This window comes from Aethalodelphis obliquidens, unplaced genomic scaffold (genome assembly GCF_003676395.1).
Source record: "Aethalodelphis obliquidens isolate GAN/ISIS:26980383/991018 unplaced genomic scaffold, ASM367639v1 scaffold6, whole genome shotgun sequence".
In the NCBI taxonomy this organism is placed as follows: Eukaryota; Metazoa; Chordata; class Mammalia; order Artiodactyla; family Delphinidae; genus Aethalodelphis; species Aethalodelphis obliquidens.
Genome location: NW_020837950.1, coordinates 11,095,839 through 11,122,525, shown reverse-complemented (window position 1 = coordinate 11,122,525; position 26,687 = coordinate 11,095,839). Strand labels below are relative to the sequence as shown.

The following is a 26,687-nucleotide window of genomic DNA, read 5'->3' as shown; positions in this document are numbered from 1 at the left end:
TCACAATCCACCTGCTTTTGTATCAATGCAAAGATAAGTAATTCTTCAAAATTAGATTAAAAGGTTAAAATGTATCAAATGCTTTTTTTCTAATCCAAGCACTTAAAAAATCCAAGCACTTAAACTGATTTTCAAAAACCTACTTAAATATTAATAGGTTCCTTGGAACAACTGTGAAACAGGCTGATGTTTCCCTGTGAAAAGCATGAACTGTCGTACAGCAAGACTCTTATCACAATGTGCTGTCACAGCCCACAGGCCAAAAAATTAGCCCCTTTCAACCCAATCATATGAAAAACGATTTATCACGTCTCCTGTGTGTAAAGTATGTTTCTAGGTCTGCATCACAATCAAAACTATGCACTTCCAAACACAGTTTTATAATGGGCAGGTACCGCAGCATGGTATACTGGACTCGGAGTTTCTGATGTTAGTTACGTTATATCCAGTGCAAATCAGAATTGTGCCTGATGAATTTCATTAAGCGGACCCCTCTCCATCTCCCTCTAAATTTCATCAAAATAGTTTCAGCTGGGCCTATACCACTCAGCTGCAAAATATGCCTAAGAATTCAGTAGATTCAGAATGTGTTAATGCCAGAGATATTTCAGATTGTATAAACTGATGCATAAACATTTCAGATGGAGAATCATGCAGATTTGAATCAAGAGGAAGGCCACCCAGTTAGAAATGCTGGATACAGAGTGTAAAGAAAGGTTTGATTTTACCGGTATGTCTTATGCTGGATTGGCTGAGTCACTTAAGCTGGTGGCCCTAATACAATTAAAATAGTAAACAAATGAGTAGAAATTGTTTCTAGAGGAGAGAAAATGAGCCTGGGAATCAGAACAAACTGTAACCAGTGATAAAGCTAATTATTTAATTGCCATCAGCATTTAAAATGTATAATTAAGGCTGAAAGCCATTCATTTTATGACTAAAACCATCTGTTAATGATCCTTTACAATTTCACAAAATACCTCAACAGTCACCATGGATTTTTGCTTGGCTGGACTCTCCCATTTTCTGTTTTCTTCACACAGTCCCTTCATCCCATCTCAAATCCCTACGCCTGGTCAGGAGGTTCATCTTGACTGCTTCACCGCGCTGCTCCCCTCCACCCAGCCCCGGTCCTTTATATGCAGGTGGACTTGAGTTAGAATCCTGGCCCCGCAGCACCTGAGGGGAACCTGCACTCTAACACAGGACTGTGGCGAGAACGAAGCCAGATAATAAGTGCACAACACAGGTCTTCCCTTCCCCTCCCCCCCTGCTCCTCCCCTCTCTGTTTCAAAGGTGTCTTTTAAAATAAAAGCGAATTGGCTCTCTTCTCGTCCCCGACCTTTGCCTCTGCCATCCGTCCACCTCGTTCTTTCCCCTCTTTGTTAACTAGCAGTGTACTGTCTGTAAAGAAACAGAGGATGCCCTCCACCGCCCTCAGCTCCACCTGTTCCTGGACTCCGGGCATCTTCTGGCCGGTCTCAAAGTTACTCTAACCCAAGCAGCACTCTAACCCAACCCCAGGCCCTTCATCTACCACCAAGACCTTGGTCCAACTACAAATATGACCCCTATTTCAATCTGGCTTTACTGGCTCATCTCCCTCAGCCTCAAAACTGTGAGGATCTCCCCAACCCCCCAACAAACGAGCAAGTATCTCAACGGCATGCTTCCGGCTACTCCTTCACCACAGACCTGGTGAGCGACCCGCTTTCAGGGCCACCTTCTTCCTCCCGGTCACTCCTCCATCCAGTGCAGTCTTACACTTTCACTTAGAGCACTTTCTACACCATAACAGAATTCTGGTTTACCCGTCTCCCCCATAGGCCTAAACTCCGTAATGCAAAGATCGTGTCTTATTCCTACTTGAACTTCCCAGAGTCCAGCCTACAAATGGTGGATTGAGTTAAATGAAGTGCAGGTGCTTCGAATTCAGCATTCCTCATTGCCAGCCAGGTGTTTCTCCATCACCTGCTCCTGTCTTTTCCCCACTGCCACTCCTGGTTTAGATGCAACTCTCCCAAGGACCAGTAAACTGGCCTCCTGGTCATCTCCCCACCTCTGCCCCATCCTTTCAACCCACCTCCACTTTGTTTTCTTCTCTCTTTTTTGGAGTATGCTTTAAAGCCTAACGTGGTCTACACACTCTCCTGCTTAACAATCTCTGCTGAAGGTCACACCTTGGCATGAGATCACAGGCCCTTCGTGGACATGGACCTCGCCTCCTTCCACTTGGCTCCAGCAACCCTACCTCCTGTTGCTGGAATACACCATGCAGCCCAGGCTTGGATGTCTCCTTCTTACTAGAACTTTCCCAGTGCTGGGAATGACAGGAGCTCAAAGGATATTTGCAGAATGAATGACAAGGTGTTTCTGTTTGTTTGAAGTCACATATGTGGTACAAAGAGCACTGGCTTTATTACCCGGAGGCTCGGGGGTGAACGCAGGCTCTGTCATTTACCAGCTCTGCCCTGGGGCCTGTCCTTTCCTCTGAGCCTCTATTTTGTTATAAATAAAAGAGAACTACTTAACAGGGCCGTGGTAAGAATAGAGTTCATAGATATAAACAAAGTATGTAAGAACAATGCACTTAGACCAACTATCTAGAAATAAAAACCATTCAATACACTGAATTTTTAAAGAATTATTGAGTTGGTTCCAAACAGCACCAACTCACACATGACCAGCATCTCCTGATCACATACTGAAATTACTTAGGGATCAAGAACTAAGAGGCCTCAAATCCATGGTTTTGAAGATCATTGCTTTCAGTGTTCCTGGAGTCTCTACAGAAGAACCTGGTTCCATCCAGTCCTCCTCCTTTCAGGTGTCCTGGCCTCTTAAGACGGCAAAGTGCTTGTCACGATTCTGTCCGCAGGAGTGAAGGTGTCACACAGCAAGGCATTACTTTAGAGATCAGACTTGGCTTCTTTTAAGGCAGTAACTCTGCTCTAATTTACGGCATATTAAACAAAAGCAGGGGCCCGAGGGTTGAACCCCTGCAGCGGGCTCACTCACCATGCAGGCAGCCTGCACTGCCTCGGACACGTTACCGGCATTAGGCTCGCACCAGAAAACATGGCACTCAAAGTGCTGGTTCCCAGTGTCCATGATGAAGGCAAACGTATGCACATCCTTCCCGACGCCCATGAAGGACAGGAATCGCACCCGACACTCCACCAGGATCTCCTCTTCATTCTGCAAGAGACGCCGTTCAGCAGCTCTGGCCAAAGTCACAGACACGTTCGGACCTTAAGTCATAGAATCCGCCTGGAGTGGCTGCACAGAGGAAATGGTGTCTAAAAATATACAGCCAGACTGAATTTAGACAGGACTGTATTTTTCTAGAAAGGCAAGTTTCTAAATGTGTCTGGAGAGGCCTCACTGCTGTGGGTGCCTCGTTCCGGCATTTAATCTGCTCTGAACCACACTGCGACTGGGTATGTGTGTTCCGGACTCTGTCTGCTCGACTCCAAGCCCGTGGCTTCACTGTGGGCAGGAACAATGTCATGTATACTTTTTCCATATTGCCCATACAGTGGCTCAGAACCCATTTGCCCAGGCAAACCCACTGGAAACCCCAGAGCACCAAGAGGAAAGGAGCCATGGGCTCTCTTTCCATACAGGTCTTCTTCCCCAACTAAACAGCACATTGAATCAGATTTCTATCTAAAACTGTGTAAAACAAAAAGTTGCCAAATACTTTTTTATTTCTTTTTCACAAACTGGTACCCATATGGTGCCGAGTTAAGAAGTGTTTGGAATTCTTATGAACACCACATCCTCTGCAGCAGCCATGTGCAATTTTTGAAAATTAGTAAATACATCCAGAAAAATGCTGACTTCTGGCTCACTAACATCTTGACTTATTGAATATTCACTCAGGTGCTGTGGGACTGATTAACAGGCAAACTAAGCTGGTCTTAGAGGCTGGGAAGTTTTGCTGGGAGAAATGACGTTTACATTGAGGTCTACGTAGGGGCTGGGAAGGCAAAGGGGTAGAGCACAGAAGGAGCAGCGCACTTGCAAAGGTGCTGAGGTACGAAGAGGCACCACATGTTTGCAGACTTGAAGAAAATCCAGCGGCACAGGCTGGAGTGGCAGGCAGGGTCAGTGAGCATCTTACTCCTCTTTAGAAACTGAATTGGACTTGAAGGTGAGCTGCTAGTGGACAGAAGCAAGAGCAGACCAAGGACTTACGGTCTTTCCATGACAGATGCCTCACAGAGGCAGAATGGAAAACTGATCCTGCTACTTCTCGCTGTGTGCCTGGGGGGCAGTTACTTAACCTCTCTGTGCCTCAGTTTCCTCAACCACAAAGTTGAGATAATTTGTGTTGAGGCTAATGCTGGCCTCTCTCCAGATGACCAGTGGTCCCTGCTACCACAGGACCTTCCACCACAGAAGCATCTCCTATGTCCCAAGCCCAGATAACAGCCCAGTCAATACCAGAGCCTGGAGAGTGGCCAGAAAACCAAGCCCTATTAGTGAGTTACTGCTAGTATCACACAGTCCCCTCTAGCAAATGATCCCAACCTCCCAGGCCTCGTAGGAAGGAAGAATGAGGAACGCCAGAATAGAAGCCTCTGAGGTGTGCAGAGATCTAGGCACAAAGGGCAAAATGTCTCTCTTTTTTTAATGTAGGCTCTTTTAATCACAAGCAAGCACAACTCCCCAGAGACCAAGCCTTGGCACGCGCCTAAGTTTCACGGAAGCTTATTGTATCCGAAACCTCACTGTGTTCCACTGGCCAACTCCATCTGCCACCCTTCTCACCTTCTCACTGATGACAGTCACAGTAGCATCGGCCACATTCATGTTCACTGAAGGCCAGTCCTCCTTGCTGGACGAGGTCATAAGACTTTCTATGGCATTGTTCAGGGTATCCATTCCTGTGGATGGAAGGGATAACTGAAAAAGGTCCTAAAGCTATTTCTGAATCACAAACGTGGGCCCAAATCACCCAGTAACACCTATGCCCAGACTGGTCTTTTTTTTTTTTGTAGCCCCAGACAAGACATTTCATTTGAGCCTTTCATTGCTCAAAAGAAAAGAAATGCCAGCTTTTTCAACAGAGAGAAGGGTCATGAGAACCTCCAGAGAAGGAGTGTGTGATGTCCTGTCTAACCAGGACATCACTCTCCCTCCCTCCCTCTCTACAAAGATTCCCCAGCTCCGAGTGTATAAACAGTATTCAAATGCTACCTTTTCCTAAGCAAGGAACCTTGAAAAAGGGGACCCAACAGAAGCCAGCATCTGCCAGATTACCCTGATCACCTTTCATTGTCCTTTGTCACTAAATAAGGCCAAGTTTGGGCGGCCCCTGGACACGAATAGCATGTGCTAGTCGATGGGGCTCTTTGGCTGGGTGTTCCCACAGCTGCTTTTGGTGGTGGGTGGGTGGGAGAACCACGTTACTGAGCTATAATTCACATACCATACAATTTACTCACAGTGCAAAACTCAAACGGTTTTTAGTATATTCAGAGGTGTGCGACCATCACCACCATCAGGTTTAGAACATTTTCATCACCCCCAAAAGAAACCCCGTACCTTTCGGAAGTCACCCTCCATTTCCACCCAGCCCTATCTCTAGAGATCTGCCTACGCCACTCATATAAATGGAATCGTACAGGATACGGTCCTTTGTGACTGGCTTCTTTCATTCAGCATCATGTTTTCAAGGTTCAGCCATGTTGCAGCATGTCTAATACTTCATTCCTTTTTATTGCCAAATGAAGTACCACTGTATGGAAGTGTATTTTATTTATCCATTTGTCAGCTGATGGACATTTGGGTTGTTTCTGCTTTTTGACTATTATGAATGATGCTGCTGTGAACATTCGTGTACGAGGTTTTGTGTGCACACATGTTTTCGTTTCACTTGGATACAAAGCCCAGGAGCAGAACTGCTGGATCAAATGGTAACTCTATTTAACTTTTGAGGAACTGCCAGACTGTTTTCCAGGGCAGCTGCACCATTTTACATTCGCCCCAGCAGTATGTGAGGGTTCTGATTTTCCCACAGCCGTTTTTTAACCCAGGAAAAGGCTACCTCTCTCAGCCTCCTTCCAGCCTGGTATGGCTAAGCAACTAAAGTCTGCCCCTGAGATGTGAGCTGACTGCTGACTGCTGTGTGCACTTTCGGGTCACACCTTAACAGGAAAGCAGGAGGGTTCCTTCAGCCCCCTTTCCCCGTCCAGCACGTGACAAGGACTGAAGCAGGCACCCTGGCCCCAGAGATGGAAGCCTCAGTTCAGGACCGAGGCTTCCATCTCTGGGGGCAGGGCCCTTCCACAGCCCTGGCTCACGCAGCTCTGGACTGAGTGAATGAGAAATCAGGTCCGCTTTGTTCAAGTCCCTGTATTCTGGGACCATGCATCTGAGGAGCTTAGCCTGTCCTGTACTGATCTTTTGATCAGGACTGTCTGTGCGCTCTGGCTGGTGACAGTGTGAGGGTCCGATTCGAGACAAGGCAAGGAGTGCAACAGCAGACCCCACCCCCATGGGAGGGTGAACATCTCTCATGAGCTCCCAAACGCTTGCAAAGTGGAAAGACGATGCACGTTTCACATACCGACTGGTTTGTCCACAGGTAGCATGCCCAAGTACTGCACGTGGAACTCCTGGACCAGCTCAGTCTTTGGTGTTGGAAAATCTACTACAGGGAGTAAAGCAACACATTTTTCTCAATGTTCTAACAGACACATAACATCCTGTGTTTCTAGAGGTCAGTGTGCCAATCATGCTATAAGAATAGCCATTTCTTCCACCAGACACTGGGCCTGTCAATCAAAATCCCATTCACCTTTCATTTCTAGGTAGGAAAGCATTTGAAAGCAGGAACTGGAATCTGTGTGTTAAGCTGTGACTCTCTCTTGGATGTGTGCTAAGTAGCAGCTTTGGGTGCTCTATTTATTAGGGGAGGTTGATGCCCTGAGGAAATTTAATCACAGAGGGCAAAATCAGAGACGGGAAAAATGACTAAACTGAGCTCCCCAAAATAGCAACCCACATATTTTTAAACTAGCTGACCCTTACCCCAGGCTGTACATGAATTACAAAAGCACTGAAGATACTTTTCTTTAATCTTGTCCAACAACAATAAAACTCATCCTGGCCCTTGATGCCTAACCCTGTTGACACAAAATCAGCTCTAAGCCGCGCCCGAGGTCCCGAGTGCGGGCTCGGCCCGGGTCTGCTGAGTCGAGCTCGGTTCTGAGGGAGACTAGATACACCAGGGAGCCGTCCGAGACCCTGCGCTTTGTGACCTGGGCAGAGAGCACCAGGCAGAGGAGCAGGCGCGCCGACCTACCTTGCAGGGGCACGTCGAGGTTCACATGGGCCCTTTCCTGCAGGGAGCTGCAGGCCAGGGCTTTGGCGTTCTTCCGTTCGGCCATGATCTGAAGGAGAGAAAACACAGCTTTGGCTCACGGTTACAGACCCCGTGTCCTCAGCTGTTCCAGCCAGTGGAGTGTCTGCGCTGACTTCACTTCCAAGTTAAACTGGCTTCAGTCTGCTGCCTGACTCCTCACCCCCATCTCGGAGCCGCACGTTTTGAGAACTGTGCCCATTTTCTCTGGGGAGAATAGTGAACGACTGTTCCTCAGAGTAACTAACAGTCTCCTGATTGTTCGGAATTCATTCTTCCATTTACCAGGCTCCCACCTCTACCGCACGATCCCCCCGGTCACACGTACACCTCCCGGCCCACAGCGGTCGGTGGAACACAGGGCAACGGACTCCCCCTGCTGCCTCCACGTGGCCACTTTCAGGGACTCTTTTCAGGGCTCTGGGGACAGAGTACCTGGGTTCAAATCCCACGCCCGCCACTTACTAGCGGTAAGTGGCCTTGAGCCAGTCACCTGCCCTCTTGTCTCGTTTCCTCCACTGCACATGTGGATGATAATATTTATGTCCCTAATAATAAAATAATTTCAGTCCTGACAGTAAATACAAGCACTCAGAAATATTAGCTGCTATTGCTGTTGGTGTTATGGTCATACTGTTTAAATCTGTCGGCCGTCTTTCTAAATGCCTCTCCTCTGTTGGGGGCACTAACATCTTCACTTGACAGTCATCATTTCGCACCCCTGTTCACAGTGCTGTGGGTTTAGGGACTCCAAGAAGCCACCTTCAATGACCGCAAGAGCAACTCACACCTTCATCCCCCGCCTGAGCTTTCCATCCCAAGTGGAACAAGTCATTTCCCCCGGAGCTCCACTCTGCCCGTCTCCAGATCTGCGCCTGGGTCAGCGGGCAGGAGGGCTGCTGACGGTAAAATCCAAGATTCACTGAGCACTGACTCTGGGCCAGGTTGTGTTCTGAGGGCTTTACGCTAGCATATAAGCTCCACCAGGGCAAGGATTTTTTTTCTCCTTTGGTCTCTGCTGTCTCCTCAGGACAGTGCCTGGCACATAAGCAGCATTCGGTTACACTTGCTGCGTGAACGAATGAGGAAACGAAACCCGGGCAGCACAGCATGCTTCAGGGCTGCACAGGAAGCAGCTGCCCCAGTGCCACCCGTGCAGGAACGTGCACACGGGCTGGGGTGGACGCGGGGTCTCCGGACCAGCACCCACCCTGCAGGTCCCAGTCATTCGGTCAGAGCGGCAGACTGCTGCGCTATTCCGGTGCTGGGGCAGCTCCCATCCCTACCCTTCCCTTGGGAACTGTGGCTTACAGCTGCTCCGCTCCTGCTGCGGAGGCCAGGCTGGGCTGTGGAGGTGGTCGTGACCTGGGCCTGGCGAGCTCGGGAGGACCTGTGGGAGTGAGGCTGGGTAACGATGCCAGCCCGGAACTGGAAAGGTGACATTAACACAGGGGGCGGCAAAGTCCTATGTTTAGACTCAAGCAGTAAGTCTGGGGCGTGGAAAGGCCTGGCTGAAGGAAGTTGGGGACAGCGTCCTGGAGACCTGGCTCCCACTACTGGAACACAGGCCAGCAGGTAATGGGATTGCTGAGAACATTAACTATGTATCCCTGGAGGTCAAAGGACACTGTGGCCACGGTCCGTTCCCTGTCGACTCCCTTGTGGAACACTGGTTCCTTCGGGGGAACCAAGCAGAGCGTGGCCAGGAGAAAATGGTTAGGAGCCTGGTCGCCGCGAGACCCGGAAGTGGCTGAAGCGATGGGGTGGGGCACTCTGGACAAAGGAGGAAGCCAGGAGCAGGAAGGCTGGACGACAGACACGTGTGTCCAGCCCTCTAGGCACAGCGCGCAGCTCCAACCGCCTCCAAATCGCAAAAGCTGCCCAGCAAAGAGACAAACCAGGAACCTCTCTCCTCTGCTACAGGCCACACATCTCAAGTAAACACACGGAGGTCCACACAAGGAAGGGCTCTGCAGCGGCCAGAGCCGCTGCATCACACAGCCGTGTCCTGACAAGTACAAGGGCCGGGCAGAGGGCGGGACGAGCGTGTAGGCATGGGCTCTGCGGGGGCGGGGGGGGGAAGGCGGCGACTCTGAGGCTGTGACCACGGCCCTGCCTCGCTGCTGTGTGCCTTATGACGTCAGCACGTGTTCACGGCAACCCCCGGCCGCCTGCACTTCCACAGACACACCTGCTGGTTTCGTACCCCGCTCCCTTCTTCCCGGGTCCAGGCTCAGATCAGGTGGCCCCCGCCCTGGGAAAGCTGCCCTGACTCCCTGCCCCTGCTTTCCAGCTGGGCTCGGGATACACAGCTCCTCCGCCACACCGCTGTCCACCTATTAGACCTCCTGGACTGTGGGAGGCACCAAGGCCGTACTCCTTTTGTAGGTTTGTAGGTGGAGTACCATTTAGCACGACGCCTGACACGCAGAAAGAGCGTTAACCACGCTGGCTGGGCTGGCGGTCGGCCTGCTGCCCCTGCAGCTCGACCTGCAGGTCAATGTGCCGACTCCCCCGTCCTTCCACACGCCCTTCCCTGCTGAGTGGTGGGCGGGGGAAAAAGGAGCAGGGCGGACCCCTGTGCCCTGACCCACCTTACCTTGGAACAGATTTCGTGGAGACTTGTGGCAATAGCTTTTGCTGGTGTGTCACATCGAAATACATGACATTTCAAAATTCTTGTGTCTTTGTCTCTTGCTACATAAGCAAAATCTCTGTGCAAACAAAGTTTATCGGTACATTAGAATGAGGAACCTTCACAACACACATTCTAGCGATGAATGTTAACTGAGTGAGCAGCCAGCACGTCAGAGGTAAACACAGTACGCGGTGGTTAAAAAAATAAACAAACGTCAACAGCCACCTCAAACAGAGGAACAGTTGCATGGATCCTAGGAATTCATTTCTGAGTAAAATAACTACAGTGTTCCCCGGACCCTGCCTGTGGAGCTCCTGGAACCTTCATGAACAACGCTTAATGAAAACCGAACTTTACTGGAACCTTCTGCCTAGAGTAACAGCAAATATCATGGTTATAAACATTATGATCACAAAACAGAAGACAGGCTTGAGAGGAGCATGAATTTGCATGAGTGAGGCTACAGTCGTGTGTAGCAGAAGCAAAACAACAGGCTCTGATGTGTAAATGTGTGCCCAGAGACCGGATCTGATCCGCAGCTGCGGAGTAAGTTGATGGACAGTCACGGGGACACAAAGAGACGCCACAGACTGAAGTCCGGTCACAGGCACTTGATTCTGCTAAACACACCTCTTACTCCAGGGCTTGGGGCGACGGTGGCAGCGTCACCCTGTATACTGTCAGCTCAGACGCCGAGGTGAACGTGCCGCTAGGGCTGGATTTCAGCATCTGCTTTACTGATGAGAAGGATACTGTGCCCGTGACACGACCTGGCTTCAAAAGAATAACACCACACAACTAAATTTCTCAGTTGTTACTGAGGACAGTGGCTTAAAAGATCAGAGTATTTATGAAAAACAGATGCTCAGATTGACCCATCTGGTAAGGGGTCACAGTGATTTCTCTGCACGTGTTGCTAAGCCAGGATCCCTGTCTGTAGATATAACCATGGATGAATTTATTAATTACTTCTCTTACGGTAAGAGCTGGTGGTGTTCTCACAGACTGGGATAGATTTTTTCCCCAACACAGACTTGGCTTCTTTGGGAAGGAACAGCAGTCTATCCAATGGAGGCAACTGTTCACTGTGAAGGCCCGGCCAGAAAGCCTGCCCTGTGGCCTTGCTGTGCCCCAGGCCATCCCGCAGCGGCTCCAGGCCAGGGGCATCTTTACCCACAGGCACTCGAACCTCCGCCTGTGCACACCTGCCCTCGGGTCTGCTCTGCTCCACCTTCCCCTGCGCCCTCACGTTCCACGGCAGTTGGTGTCCTCCATGCTAGCACCGGGGGGACTTCCTGATGCTCCCACCGCCGGCCCCGGCACTCCACACCCAACCCCCGTGTTCAGCCGATTTTACCTCCTGACCGTGTCTTGAAGCCAACCCCTTCCTCGCCAGCCCTGCCACCACTCAGGCACCCTAGGTGGGTCTCGTCTCCCTGCCTTTGCTCACACCGTCTCCATGCCCCGGCCTCGGGTGAAGACGCAGCTGAAGCTGGGTGAGTACCCTGCCGGGTGCTGCTGTGTTCCCCGTACGCACAGCACTCACCACTGGGTACCATGGGCATCTATCTGCTCATGAGTTCTGTCTTCCCCACAACACCTCGAAGCTCCGTGAAGACGATTTGAGCCTTATCCATTCCCAACACCCAGTCTGGGCCCGGCCATAATTGGTACGGAGTGCCCCCTCTCTCAAGCATAGGGATCTGCAGCACGTCCCCCGTTTCCCAGCGGGAAAGCTGGCTAGTGGTCAGAGGTGTGAACAGGTGCCGTGACAGTGGGCTGAGGGCGGGTTTCTGCGTGAGGAGCTGGGCCCAGACTTTGGGGACGGGCAGAGCCCTTTTCCACACTGTGCTCCTGAGGCCTTTCCATCCTAGTCTCAACCCCCATCGAGACAGCTTATTGCTTCAAAAAGGAAACGACGAGGGCTTCCCTGGTGGCGCAGTGGTTGAGAGTCCGCCTGCCGATGCAGGGGACGCAGGTTCGTGCCCTGGTCCGGGAGGATCCCGTGTGCCGCGGAGCGGCTGGGCCCGTGAGCCATGGCCGCTGAGCCTGCGTGTCCGGAGCCTGTGCTCCGCAACGGGAGAGGCCACAACAGTGAGAGGCCCGCGTACCGCAAAAAAAAAAAAAAAAAAAAGAAATGACGAGAAGGCATCACTTTTGGAGACATGCTCAAGGGCAGGCAGTCTTGTTTTTGGCCCCCCTCCTTCTGGCTACTTCTCTTTCCTGGATGGTTCCTACAGTAATATATGCAGTGTCTCAACACGCACAACTCTTCCTCTTCAAAATTCCATGTTCAGTCCTCATTTCCTGAGGCCACATCTCTTTGAAGTTCTGGGGTCACTGGGGTCCAAAGACCTTTGTCTGGATTTCTGGAGTCCCAAAATTTGTCCCACCAACTCCTCCAGCATCCTTACTCCAATTAAGGAGCTCTCCCCTCTGCTCCAGAAAGCTGGGGCTCCACCTCCACTCACGGTACCTCCCCTTGCCTGGCATGGTGACCCCTGGCCTCCCTGTACCGTCTGGAGCTCACTACTCTACCTACTCTGTACGGCCCAGCTCAAAAGCCTGCCTGGCCCTCCGGCCCCCAGCACCTTGCTTGTGTCTGAATGCCGACAGGATCTGTATTCTGCACCACAAAGGATTACAGCTCGTTACGCCCTACCTTTAGTAGTTACCGTAGAGATCTTACCTCCATCTGTCCTCTCTGAGACTCAGAGAGAGTCAGGGACAGCTAGAGGGCAACGGATCAGGATCCAGGCGACCCAACTGCTAGTCCCATTCCGGACTCCACTGAGCTGTACAACACTGGGCATGGAGTCAAACCTCATCTCTAAGTGATGGAATATGATTTCCGAGGTCCCTTTCTGGCTCTGATATCCTATGATGTAAGCTTCCAAGATCCATCCTGCTCTCCGTGACAGCTGGTCGGCCTTACAAGTGTAGCAAGTGCAAGGTCACCATCACGGAGGACCAAACAGGCCCTGATCAATAATCAGCTCCCATCAAACTTCAGCTCTGTGCCCTCTGCTCTTTCAGATGCAACCCCTTAGCAGTAATTTTTAAAAATTATTAATCTTCATGTTCTTCTGGCTCAGGAGAAAGTGATTAATGCCTAAGGCAACCATCTGGAATCCACATCTCAAGAGGGCAGCTCAGCAGCCGCAGGCTCTGTTTGGGGGATTCTGACACTTTTTTTTTTCAACAGCTTTGTCTTTTCCTGTTCCCTCCCAGGTACCAGGCTAACAGATCAGGGAAGCAGAAATCTGCCCGGAACTAACCTCCCAGGAGAAAACAAGTGCCTTCCTCTCCTCACTGCGGGGGTCAGGAGATCTGCATGTCTCTCCTGTTTTACTCCCATGAAACATATCCCAAGTCACCCTAAAAGAGCAGAAGGCCTCAAACACGGGGATTTGCGAGACCTCCCTCTGACCCGGAGCGCAGACAGTTCGACAACTTCCTTTGTGTGCAATGAAACATATGGCTGAGTTCATCTCATCCTTGTTCAGAACGGAAATCCAAACACCTCTTAACTGGTTGTTTTAAAACCTTGGCTTTTCAGCCCCTGATTTCTGAAAAAGGCTGCAGCAGGAGACAGAATAATGACCCTCCCAAGATACTCCTGTCCTCACTCCCAGAATCTGTGAATAGGTTACCTTACATGGCAAAAGGGACTCTGCAGACGGGATTAAGGGAAGGATCCTGAGAAGGGGCTGTTATCCTGGATTATCTGGGGCGGGCCCAACACAGTTACCAGGGAGAGGAGGAGGCGCTTTCCTTATAAGTAAAAGAACGGCGCAAGGGCTACGAGCCAAGGAAGGCACCAGCCTCGAACAGCTGGAAAAGGCAAGGCTGAGTTAGCCTCCCCGGGAGCAGCCTGGAGAAGACAGACGGGTAAGAGGTACCGGAAGGGTGGCTGCAGGACTGAGGGATGTGGGAGATGAGAAGGAAAATCCAGAATAACTCCGAGGTCCCTCCTGGGACAGCGAAGTACCCTCACACTGGGGATGGGAGGGGGAAGGATCTGGTGAAGGAAGCTGATGTGCTCCAGGTTGGACAATAGTGTGAGGTGCTTGGCGGTGGGGGGCGCCCACCAAGCAGGTGGACACTCGGTCCCTGAGCTCAGGCCTGTGGTCTGGGCCTAGGGGGCAGCTGAGGTCAGGGGAGCAGATGGGAGACTGGAGAATGAGAAAGACAAAACAAGGTCTGGACCCCAAGGAGGAAAGGCGTTTGAAGGGCTAATTGAGGCCAAAGGCCCAACGAAAGGCTGAAAAAAGAGTGCCGGGAGTAGGAAAGCCCAGGACAGACTGGCTCCAAAGAGCCAGGAGAAGTTTCGGGAGAAGTCCGCTGGGCAGCAGGAGACAAGCCACTCGGTCTCAGCGACGTGGAGGTCTGCGGTGACCTCGGCCTGCCGGGCCCTTCCCCTGGAGAATGGAGTTTGGGTCCCAGCTTCAGGGTGCGGGAGTCAAAAGAACACAGTACCTCTTCTTTTTCTCCTCCTTTCTTAAACTTCTCATTCTGGAACTTCTCAAACACACAGTAGAGAGGACAGTCAATGAACACCCATGGCCCATCGTTCACTTTCACAATGACCAAGATGTGGCCTAACTCAGCCTTTCAGACTCTTTTCCAATCGGTATTATAATCCTAAAGGTCCTCATGCCCATATGTAAGAGCAATTTAACATATTCTAGAGCTTTTCCTATATTGAGGGGGACAAGAAATTGCTTTAATTACCAGCCTCCACGGCTAGAGTATCCCTGACAGATCAGCCCAGTGCCACGCGTGGGAATTTGGGAGGACAGAGCAGCGGGCGTCGGTGGGTGTCACCCAGCCAGCTGGGCAGCGCCCGCAGGGGCTCTGACACTGTGCGGTGCACTCGGGCTGCAGCTACCCGGTGCCCACAGCACGGAGAGTGTCACAGCTCAGAGCCAAGATGCGCTCAAATGGGTTTCCATGCCGCCCCCGTGGTCACGCCTCCTTCCAGGGCCTCGGTGTGGTCTATGGCCCCCGAGGTCCAGTCAGAGCAGGCGCCCGTCTTTTCTAACAAATTCTGCTAGATGCCCGTCCGTCTGAGTCACTGTGTCTGACACTGAGCAACAAGGGCCACTTTTGTCCTTTGCTCCAGCTCGCTCCTGGAGACGCCATTTGCTAAAAGAGGTGCCGGTCCCCTCTGGAGTTTTGCCCCATTTATTTCCTGCAGTCAGGGGGATCACTGCATTTCCTTTGTAAACCAGGAAGCGGAAGGTTTATAGCTAAGTCTCTTCCTTACACTGTAACAGAAGTGAATCAACTACCTTTCACCATTTGCTGGCTAAGCCCTTGTGTCTCCAACTCTTTTTGTTCCTCTCCTTTTGCTCTGTTCCCCAGTAATTATTCCCCCAGAGGACCCGCAGCGAGTTCTGACAGGGAAAAATGTCAGTGCTAAGACATCTTACATGACAGCCTCAAATTTCTTAATGGCAAAGAAAACGGGCAAAAGATTGCTTTTATTATTCTCAGCTGAACAGCATGTAGGGGCTTAATCCATCTTTACGGAATGAATGAATAAACGACTCTTTATTCAAATGTGTTCTATTAGAAAGTAGCCGAAACAGAACTGCTCAACCTTTCCCTAAATCTCTCCCACCACGACCTTTACATAAATGAAATCTGCTTATGTGTTTATCCCTCCTCAAAAGGTATTTATAGGCACGTACAGACCTCGTAGCAGTTACCCAGGCTAACATTTCAAAGTCCCTCCTTCTACAGCAACCCAGACAGGTGGTGCCTAGAATATATCAGTGGTATAAAACCTCATTTACTTAATGGATCAGGAGCTCCACTGCTGAATGCTCGCTGTGAACCAAAATATATTTTTTCTTAACGATGAATGGAAACTTGCCTCCCTGCAACTTTTGCCTGTGGGATTGGGTTCTGCTTTCTGGAGCTGCCCTCCTCAGGCACGTGACAGCCCAGATGTGTCTGGCAGTAGCTCTCTCCTCTCTTTTCTGTTAGATTCCCTGCCATTCACTCTCTCGCTCAATCTTTTCTGTTAGCGCTCCTGACCAAGTCTCCACGATTTGGTAACGTCTTTCACACAACCCGTATTTTGCTCTGGTCAAATCTGCGAAGGCTGGCACGTGAAGGCAACTGAATAATGTTAGTTGTTATTATAAGTGAGGAAAACGAAGTCAAAGAAAAAGCCCACTTTGAAATACTGTCTCCGTATCCACGAGGGATGTTTTAATAAATCTTTGTACAGATACGAATATAATAACACTTGTTGAAATGAACCTAAAGACCCTTATCCTCCCAGCTTATCTTTCAGTGGAAGCAATAAGCGAACAGAGTTGTTACCACTGCAGAGGGCGGGTCCCACCTGCAAAGAAGGACAGAAGGGCAGCAACCGGATTGGATCTAAACACTCTATTCCCAGCCCTTTATGATAAAGGGCTTTCTCTCCATCTCACCTGCATAGGGCCTGGAGGGAGGAATCCTGTTTTCAGGACTGCCTGCTCTTCTTTGCCTAACTGCTCATTTTCTGATTGCATTTTGAAAATCTTGTTTTGGGGGGGTTGGAGGAGGAAAGAGGGGGGAAAGGGGATGAGAAATGTCATCTTCCTAAATAGCTAATCCAGAAGGTCACACACACACACACACACACACACACACACACACACATACACGACTTTGTTTTTCAAACTGTACCCACTGGCACATGCACCATATGTGGGCATCATTAATTTCACAAAGCTCAGGCTCTGGTTTGATAAACTCAAACTCTCCTTCTTTGCAAGCTTAAGAAGATGCTAAGTTTGTAAACTCTGAAAGGGGCATTCTAGCAGCTCATCACCTGGGTAAACACAAATTCTCTGCAGGGAAACCCTCACCAGGTGCTTTCAGGAGACACACAGACTGTGTACACAGCAGATCTGAAATTCTACCACCTGCCAATAATCCAGGTGGCTTGGGCGAACCAGAATTTGTAGCCCTCTCTAGAACGGTCTTGCTGTTAATATTCAGAGCAACTGGTTCCCAGCGAGGACACGGAGGGTAGGAACTAGCAAAGATCTGAAAACATCCTTACCATGCACTCTGACAAGAGGTGTGGTGACTTGAGACAAGGGAGCTCATAACCAAACCCAGAGCCCTCATCCTCCAGAAACCTGCATCACCTCCAGGGGCCCAGAGCCTCCTCAACAGTAGTGAGAAAGTCAATTAAGCTCCCAAATTCTCCTAAGCAGACCCTCTGGAAGACCGACTGTGGAAGTGCTACCCACCCAGCCTACGCCCTCTCCCTTCCCTCCAGCCATTGAGCTATGACAGCAGCTTATCCTAAGGGAGGACAGTGGCCGCTAGCTGGAGCTCAGCCCCAGCCAGGAGGGAGGCCCCTGGGACGGACTCCAGCACAAAAAGCAAAGAGGCCAGCGTTGGTGCCCCTTCACTTTGCCAAGCAGTACTCACAATCATTTTTTCACGGAGAAAAATTCCCAAACTTTCTCCTTCCATCAAAAATGGAGCTTTCATTAAATGATTGAGCTGAGGAATCATGGGGCTTAAAAGCCCCCAGTCAGCCCAATGGTCAGGCTGATGGTCAGAGCGCGGGAGACACACACATCTGAGGTACAAATGCCTTTCCTTTTGGAGTTCCAGCCTTTTCATCATTATGTTCGTCTACAGGTGAGAAGGGAGAAGAATTCCATAGATGTTTGCTAATAATCCAGACTGAAATTGAGTCAGTCCTTCCAGCTACTGGCCTAGAACCAAATCTCACCAACGAAACTCTATAGAGAAGTCATAACAAGCAGGTCCTAGTATTAGTTCTTCACGAAGCACAAAAACCCTCCTACACAACATGGTACCTAGCCTGACTATTTCTATCACGCCTTCTCCCTAGCATGCTGGTTAGACTCTGCTCAGCCAGTAGTGAGAGGGACCAAGTTACTGTTCTGACCAACACCTTCCCCAAACAGGGTCAAGCAACAGAGGATCAGGGACCCAGAGGCAATTCCACACTATTTTAAATGCAGGACACATAACAATGATGATGAGAAAAGGTTAAACAAAACAAAGTTCTGCCTTTCAAAGACAGCATGGCTATGATGGTGGCGACAGGGCATGAAGGCAGCAAGTGAGCTTTGCCAGACACTGAAGACAGCACAAAGGGGGAGAAGTGAAAATTGGTTGGTTACCTCTCTCTGAATCCGGGAAGGCATGAGGGGACAGAGCAGAAACAACACGTTAGCATTCACATGGCAACCGGTGCATAACAGTCCCGTTAACGGCGACTCTGAGCTCTGACATCCCATCTTATTTCCCAACTTGGCTGCAATTAATAGCCTTTCAGTGCTTATTTTAGCTGAACTCTCTCACACAGAAGTGTGTATTTTGAGCCACATTACGATGAAGCCAAGAGATGCCAGCTGAGTTTACAGAGGCAACATATCAACCTGGGGAGGTAATCAAGCCTAAAATATCACAGTGAAATACAGGAAACCATTTGCAGTGAACAGCGGCAGAGTACTTATCCTCCTTTTCCAGCTCCACCTGCTGCCAATAAAAAAACATATGGAGGGCTTCCCTGGTGGCGCAGTGGTTGAGAGTCCGCCTGCCGATGCAGGGGACACGGGTTCGTGCCCCGGTCCAGGAAGATCCCACATGCCGCGGAGCGGCTGGGCCCGTGAGCCATGGCCGCTGAGCCTACGCGTCCGGAGCCTGTGCTCTGCAACAGGAGGGGCCACAACAGTGAGAGGCCCGCGTACCGCAAACAAAACAAAACAAATAAAACCCATATGGAAAAATTGACATGGCAACAGCCTTACCTGCTTTACCAACACTTCTGACATCCTATTAATAGAACTACAACATTACACTTCAGATACTTTCACGGAACTGCGTCCACAGAGGGCAACAGAGCAGGAGGGGGCGGAAGCAGAGCAGAGGGCCAAGGGCGGAGGTGGGACGAGGCCGGGCCAGTAAATGAGCTTAAAGGTGAGAAAACAGATTTGTGCCGGGGAAGAGAGGGGTGGAAGGTGGAGAGGAGCCGACAGCAATTTGGAGTCTGGGGCTGAACGCTTTGAGTTCCATCCCCAGAGCTGCTCTGAGCTGCCAGAGCAACGCTAATGACGCCACTTAACCTCCGACCCGGAGTGCTCACCACCCCCTCCTGGTCTCAGCACAGCCAATTTGAAGGGGCCCCGAGGACAGAGCCCCAAGTCAGTCACAGGCATGCATCCCACTTGAACAGACTGAAGAGGCGGATAAGGAGGAAAGGCAGAAAGCCGCCCTTGCAGGGGCGCGGTGGCCAGGGTCACGAAGCGGCCAACAGGGCCCTGCGGAGATGAGGGCTGAATTCACGGCGTGGAAGAGCAAGCACGCCCCGTCGCTGGGCGGAAAGGTGAAGCTGTCCACCCTGATACTGAACAGCGACCATGACATCTTATCAAATGGGGGGGAAGGCAAGCAAGCAAAAACAACCCAAGTCGCAGATATAAGGTCTTACAGGAAAAAAACAACAAATGTTTGAGTGTGTATTTTAACGTACGCGTGGCAAAAAATCTGCAACAACTTAACATCCAACTGTCAGCTCTTACCTGGAGGGGAGATTACAGAGGACTGTATTTAATATATTCGTTTCTACCTCAACACTTGAGGAAAACCACTGTGACACGCGTGCCCCGAGGCGCAGGTAACCACCCTGCGGTAGATGTGATGGCCACAATCACACTCCCAGCGGCTCCCAGACTACCGTTCACTGAGCTCCGGCTCTGTGATGCCGTAACAGCAACCTGACAAGGCAGATACTACTGTTCTCACTGACAGAAAAGGAAACAAGCTCAGAGGACTCGAGCGACTTGACCAAGGTACACGGGAAGTCAGCGTTCGACCGTAGGCCTGCAGGACTCTCATTCTGGTCTTCTGGGAATGTGCCTAGGACGGGAACCGCACGCTTCTTCACAGTCCTGCAGAGTCACCTCACGGTTTGTCTCCCAAATGAGCCAGCACGCTGCTATGCACAGGTGTTCAAGATGGGGCAAAGGGTTTGCAACTGGGGTTTTAGGTAAACGGGGGGACCCCCCCCTCCCTCTCTGAGGCCTGTGAACTTTTGCACGGGAAGAAGGCAGCTGAAAATTCCCAAGAGAGGCCCTTTAGCTGAGTAAGCAGTCAGAGCTGTGTTCATACCCTGCTGGCTACTTACCCTCTCTTTTTCCTGGGGTCCCTCTCTGTGGCCCTTGGAACCTGTTTCCTCGTCAGTGAAAAAGGGACAAGGACCTCTGGCTCAGGGTAATCATGCGAACTCAATTAAACGAGATGGTGTGTGCAAAGAACGCGTGTTCTGTTACAAGTGCGACAGACTGCATCACTATAGCTATCATCCCCAGGTCACCTGACGGTGTCATGTCTCAGTTGGGTCGTGCTGGGCAGCGTTTGAGACGAAATGTCTCCCGCCGAAGGGAGGTCACTTGGGGGAGTATCTGTGGCCTCAGATTTACTGGGTACCACTTAGCATAGCATGGAGGGCAACTCCCTCCACCTCGAGCCTGCCCCTCTGCACTGCCCCACTATCAAAACCAGTCTTTGGAGGCAATTTAGATCATCAGCAAAGGATCCAAAGACCTGGACTCTGGTCCCAGTGTGAGTAAACACTCTGCAAGTCACTTAACCTCAATCTTGGGTTTCTTATCTAAGATCACATGCTCTTGGAATCTCCTAATGCTCAGATTTTTATCAGAAAAGAATTCAAGTGCTTTGACTCTTCCAAAAACGAATGGGCAGCATTTCTTTGACTAACTTTTGATTTATGCCAGGTGCTTTTAATTTTTTATTCTTAATAAAAAGCCTGTGGCTAGCATACGTAGTATATTTAAGTAACCTTAAGTCTAGACCCCCAAGGACGCGATCTGTTTCTTTCGTGTACAATTATTATGGGCGCCTTGGATATTTGAAATCAGACCCATTAGTCGTGATTCACTTAAGGAAATGACATCGATATGTAGCTACCCTGCTTTTTCCCTGAGGGCAGTACTCAGAAAAATGACACTGAACCTTTAACAAGGTTAATTCGTTTGGGGTTAATAGACACTGCTCAGATTTAAGTGTTGAAGAGAAAAACAGCCATAAATAGGGACTTCAGAGAGATCTTTGAAATGTCATTGGAAAAATGCAGCAGGGTCCTAGTGGCCGCGGCTTCACCAATTCGACACCTTGTAATGTGCTGGGGCAGAAACAGCGGCCCAAAGTTGGGCTTCTGCGTGAAGTGTCATTCTGAGAGCAGGGAAGGCTCCATTTAGAGCCAGGTGCAAGCTTACTCCCGTCTCACCCCACAAGATGCCAGTGGGAAGAATTCAGCCCCATGATGAATTCCACACCAGCCTCACACCCGAAGCCTGCCCGATCTCCATGTTCTCGGCGGCGGTTTCTTGGGAAAATGAACGGAGGAGTAATTGGCAATGTTTTCATTAAAATAAGCCTGAAATAACAGAACTACTTGGCATGTGTAACCGGGCATCCAAATGAATAGGAAATTCCACACACACACACACACACACACACACACACAAAATAGCATACCAGAATAACAATGTCTACTCCAGCTCTTTGGAAGAGGATGCATCTCCCCAGCACAGCCACCTACTTCTTATGCAATGCACACCGTCTACTTTTCACAAACTGAGCATGTAAAGCAAAGACTTGCCAGGGTACTTCTCGCTCCATGTTTGCAGAACTCTCTGCTTCGTACTACTTTTTGGTGCTCGTCTGCCATCACTGAGAGTCTTTTGAGCCTTCTGAGCGCTGGCACTGACCAGCATTACCCACGTGGCAATGAAGTAAAGACATAAAACTTCATGTCATGAAGGCTCTCAAACAAACTCATGAACCTGACAGTTTCTTTTTCCCCAGCTTCAAGTTTTTTGTCCCTGACATTTATTCACTGTCTGCATTTGGTCAAGGCCCTTAGCCTCTTTGTTCTTCAGTCTCCTCGTCTGTGAAACGGGAGCAGTAAGTGGTACTACTCATTTCCTAAGAGTGCTGTGAGGATCGCACCCATTAATCCGTGTCAGACTCTCACAGCAGGATGGTGTGCAGTGTGGACCGGATGGGTACGCTGAGTAGTGCTGTTACCAACTGAGAGGGAGGAGGTCTGCCAAGAGGAAGGTTTCTAACCTCTTTTGGATCATGGAACCTTTTGGACTCTGATGAAAACACTCCAGACAGAAATACATACAGACCCACACTTTCACACACCATCGCAAGGTGGCGGTGGGGAGAAAGTTCAATAATCCCTGAAACTCATTCACAGACCCCTTTAGAATCCACACCCTGCAGGTGAAAGACCTCCGAACTGAACTCTGAGTTTATGCAAATTTACCATCTGGTGTCTAGTGAGTTTCAGAAGATGCAGCTCAGGGAAAGGTTCTGTCCTTCCCAGAACCAAACGGCAGCAGGAACACCTCTCTCTGACAAGTGTACCTTCCTTTGCAAAACGAGTATCCTTCCCACCTCCCTGCTCCTGTCTCCCCCTATCCCCTACCCCAGCACCAGGAAGCCTGTTAACTGGTGACTAGCAGACACAGGCCTTAGCGTTCCAACTAGAATAAGTGTGAAGTTGCGGATCTAAAGTGGTTTAAGGTTATTGAAATTCAAGGCACATTCTTCTAAACAAAGGACTTTCTCATGCCACCAGAGAGAAGACACAATAGTTACCAGTCAGCTTACTAATGAGGCAAAAAAGGATATTTGGGAGCAACCAGGAAATGAGAATATTTTTTAAGTCCGTCTTTGAAGACAGCAAGAATTAAGGAGCGTCTGCTTTCATCTGTGCTGTATTACAGTTAAAAACAAAACCCAAAAAAACCTTGCTTCTCTGAATATCTGAGCAAAAAGAGAATACACACACACAACTTATATTGAGTTCTCAAGTGAGAGGTAATTCATGCCACATTATGGTTTCACGGTATAAAGTTCAGGGCACCATCAAAGGATAAAATTAATGTAAAATATACCTGAATTGTGAAACCATGGGCTGGCTTCCTTCCTGAAAGCAGAGATGGCAAAACAAAAAACAAAATACTTTGATACCCGGAAGGCCCCTATCTGACAAGGTCTGAGAACAAGGGAACATTTAAAGACTCTGGTACAGAGCGGGGAAGATGACAGTTCCCCGTACGGGGAAAGTGGTTTCCACGCAAGAAGTTCCACGACGGCACCAACCACTGGCAGGGTACAGACCAGGCTCTGAGTTAAAACCACGGCAAGCCTGGGGGGGAATTTCCTTCAACTCCACGCACCCAGTCTCACGGAGGGCCTCTTGTGGGGAAGACACATTCTTAAATCCGTTTCTGAATTTTCAAGAGGCTTTAGGGCTATACCTATATAGCCAATTCCCATTCCTTTGTGCAGACAGAAGGAATACGAGTACAAGATAACACAAAAGGCCAAAAGACATTTGGCCTCCACTTACATTATGGAAACTTACATGTAGATACAAGTATCCCTAATACTCTGTAGACTCAATAATACCTACACACAAATAGACATCAACACTAGAATGATTGCTAAAAACGAAATAACGCTAGCGGTTCCCATTTTATTCAATCTGCCTCCCAGCCAGCCGGGCTCTGTTCTGGGTGCACATTAACGCCAAGCCACATGATACCCTTGAAGGGGAGCCTCGCGACTCTCATTTTATGAGAGAATCTAAGGTTCACAACCCCCAAGCTAGAAAGTGGTGGATCCACAAATGGGAGACAGGTTGGCCTGGCTGGTCTCGCCTTTGCTCTGTGTTTTGGGGGCACCTGAGCCTGCCTCCTTCCCAATGAATGGGCTCTCCTGAGGACCTCACCCCTTGATGAAGAAAGGTGGCCTCAGCTCTCTGCTCCTGTCTCCATCCCTACTAGATTTTTGGTTGCACCCCAGCTGGACCCGGTGACAAAAAAATTGTGTTGTGGGACTTCCCTGCTGGAGCAGTGGTTAAGAATCCGCCTGCCAATACAGGGGACACGGGTTCGAGCCCTGGTCCGGGAAGATCCCACATGCTGCGGAGCAACTAAGCCCGGGCGCCACATCTACTGAGCCTGCGCTCTAGAGCCCGCGAGCCACGACTACTGAGCCTGCGCGCCTACAGCCCGTGCTCTGCAACAAGAGAAGACACCGCAGTGAGAAGCCCACGCACCGCAATGAAGAGTAGCCCCCACTCGCCGCAACTAGAGAAAGCCCGCGCGCAGCAACGAAGACCCAATGCAAGAAGGGAGGGAGGGAGGGAGGGAGGAAGGAAGGAAGGTAGGGAGGAAGGAAGATCTCCTGGTATTAAGAAATTGTTTAAAAAAACATAAGTGCTGTGTTCGGTCTAAATAACTTTGCAGGGCAAAGGCTGAGGACTTCATTCTTTACACAGCAGACACTTACCCTGTTGCTCCCCTGCTTATGACTCTTCCCCCACCCAACCCCACACTCCCCATCTATCTTTCTGACCTCACTTCCTGCCTCACCCACACTTGCTGGGCTCCAGCCATACTGTGTTCACAGACACGCCCACCGCTTCTGCCTTGGAGCCTGTGTGCTCACTGTTCTGCTGCCTGGACACCGAGTCCCCCAGATCTCCCATGAAGGACTCCTTGTCATCATTACCTCCAGAAGACCCCTCCGGACCACCCAGTCACCACCAACTCTCAAGGCTCTAAAACTACCCTGCTTATTTGTTTACTGTCTGTCCTTCCTTCTGCCCGACAAAAAAGTAAAATCCGCGCGAACAGCAACGTTTCTGCCTTGTTCACTCACCACCATGGGGAAGTGTTCACTCCTCACTGCCTGGCACATAATAGGTCATCAATAAATATTTTTTACTAAATAACTAAGTAGCATAAACAAAGGTCTTCCTCCCTTATCCTTGATCATGTTGGTAAGAGAATAATGCCGTGAATAATAGGGACCTGGCTGGATTTCTTTTTCTACTGCTATCGTTTATTACAGCCAGCACTTTAATAATGGCTTTTGTTCACATTCCGTTCTCATGTCAATGAGAAAGAATGTTAATAAAACATATATTTTATCTGAATGGGCAGGAAGCGAGTTCTTAGAAGATTATTAATCTCTTGTGACTCAATTTGAAAGCAAAGCAAATCTATACTCTGATCATCTCCAGCAGAAACGTTTCCAGAGCCCCTAACTAGGTTCCTTCTTTAGAACATCTGTCTAAATGAAAAACGGTTCCTCTGCTCCTAAAGAAATCAATATATAAATTTCCCTTGTATATTGATTTCTATCAAGAGTTACTGACTCCCCAGATACTCTTCTTTATCTTTGTACTCTAAGAGAAATAAACTTTTGTTTATCATTTAGAGAAAAGACCCCAGACAACACATTTCCATACATGTGGAGGCAGAGGAAGTATGGAGAGCTGGACTATATATAAGGCCACACAGAGCATTCCCCCAACGCCCCCCGCATCCCCAGCCGGGAGGTGCTACACTGTCTGAGCAGGGGTTAACTTCTGGATACAGTTTGAAAGAAGACACACCGTTCCTGTTGAATGAGGCTACTTCTTATACACAGTTAGCCTCCTTACTCCAGAATCTTTTTTCTTTTCCCTCAAATATAATAAATCTTTAAAAAAATAAAACCACAATCCCATCACGGTAGCATCCTGTTTTTACTGTCCGAGTTCACCTTCCTTTTATTGTCCATATGTCTTCACACTTGACAAACAGAATTAACATGCCATCTCGAAGAAGCTCAAGCGTGGGTTCAGGGACGTTCCAATGACGGTCTGCCGCAGAAGTACCCCCAGCAGCCTGACCTTCTTCAGGAGTGCTCTCTGGAGACTGGTTTTCAGAGCACCACAAAGCTGCCCAAAGGTGACCGAGCCTTCTTGCTTCCAAAGGACACGATCTCTATTTCAGTTGTCACTGTGGTTTCCACTCAGGTCCTCCTTTACATCAGGGGTCGCAAACGACGGCCCCAGGACCACAGTCCAACCACCCCCTGTCTGCTTGTATAAACAGAGTGTCACTCAACACAGCCGTACTCCTTCATCTCCTACTGCCTAAGGCTGCTTCTGTGCCAGCGTGACAGCGCTGAGGAGCTGCAACAGAGACCACAGAGCCCCAAAGATTTAATATCTGGACTTTCACAGAACAAGTGTGGAGCCCTGCTCTAGATGTCGGCCTGATTCAGAGGTGCAACACACAACATGGACCGACAGCGAGACTAGGACCAGCTCAATGACTTGCGGAGCCCAGTGCAAAATGAAAACGCAAGGCCCTGCGTGAAAAAATTATGATGAATTTCAAGATGGTAACAGCAGAGCAGTGAACCAAGCGTGTATTAAACCCGTTGCGACTGGCTGAGATGGTGGAATAATCCTTCTTACAGGTGACAAACTCCAGGGCCAGCTGGAAACGATTCCACCCAGAAGCAGGAGTAAGAACTCTTCCAATTTGCAGTTTTAGAATCAAAATATCTTTTGCTCAACTAAAATGCTACATGGGTGCCCGAAATGAGAACCAGAATCAATATGGGTCTCTGCTCCAGCCATTTGATTTTGGAAGAGTCACTAGCAGGCTATGACTCTTCTTAGAATGTTTTTCTTTTTTGGGGGGTGCAGGGGGCTGGATAAAGAACAAAACACACTGGACTCCTTGAAAACAGCACTTTCCTGTAACCTGGCAAACAGATGCATGCTTTGACATGACAGAATCA

At 49.6% G+C, this 26,687-nt stretch overlaps 1 protein-coding gene across 15 annotated transcripts in view; it reads right to left on the bottom strand.

The window, feature by feature from the left end:
* APBB2 (amyloid beta precursor protein binding family B member 2) overlaps positions 1 to 26,687 on the bottom strand; it is a 376,970-nt gene that overhangs the window by 4,477 nt on the left and 345,806 nt on the right. For 11 of the 15 annotated variants that reach the window (XM_027103089.1, XM_027103091.1, XM_027103094.1 and 8 more), the window contains 5 exons: positions 9,972 to 10,086; positions 7,316 to 7,403; positions 6,578 to 6,661; positions 4,777 to 4,892; positions 3,019 to 3,198 (listed from right to left, as the gene is read on the bottom strand). In XM_027103089.1, coding sequence (XP_026958890.1) covers positions 3,019 to 3,198; positions 4,777 to 4,892; positions 6,578 to 6,661; positions 7,316 to 7,403; positions 9,972 to 10,086 — 583 coding nt within the window. The remainder of the gene's footprint in view (positions 1 to 3,018; positions 3,199 to 4,776; positions 4,893 to 6,577; positions 6,662 to 7,315; positions 7,404 to 9,971; positions 10,087 to 26,687) is intronic. The other 4 variants (XM_027103101.1, XM_027103098.1, XM_027103102.1 and 1 more) reach the window with 3 other exon arrangements.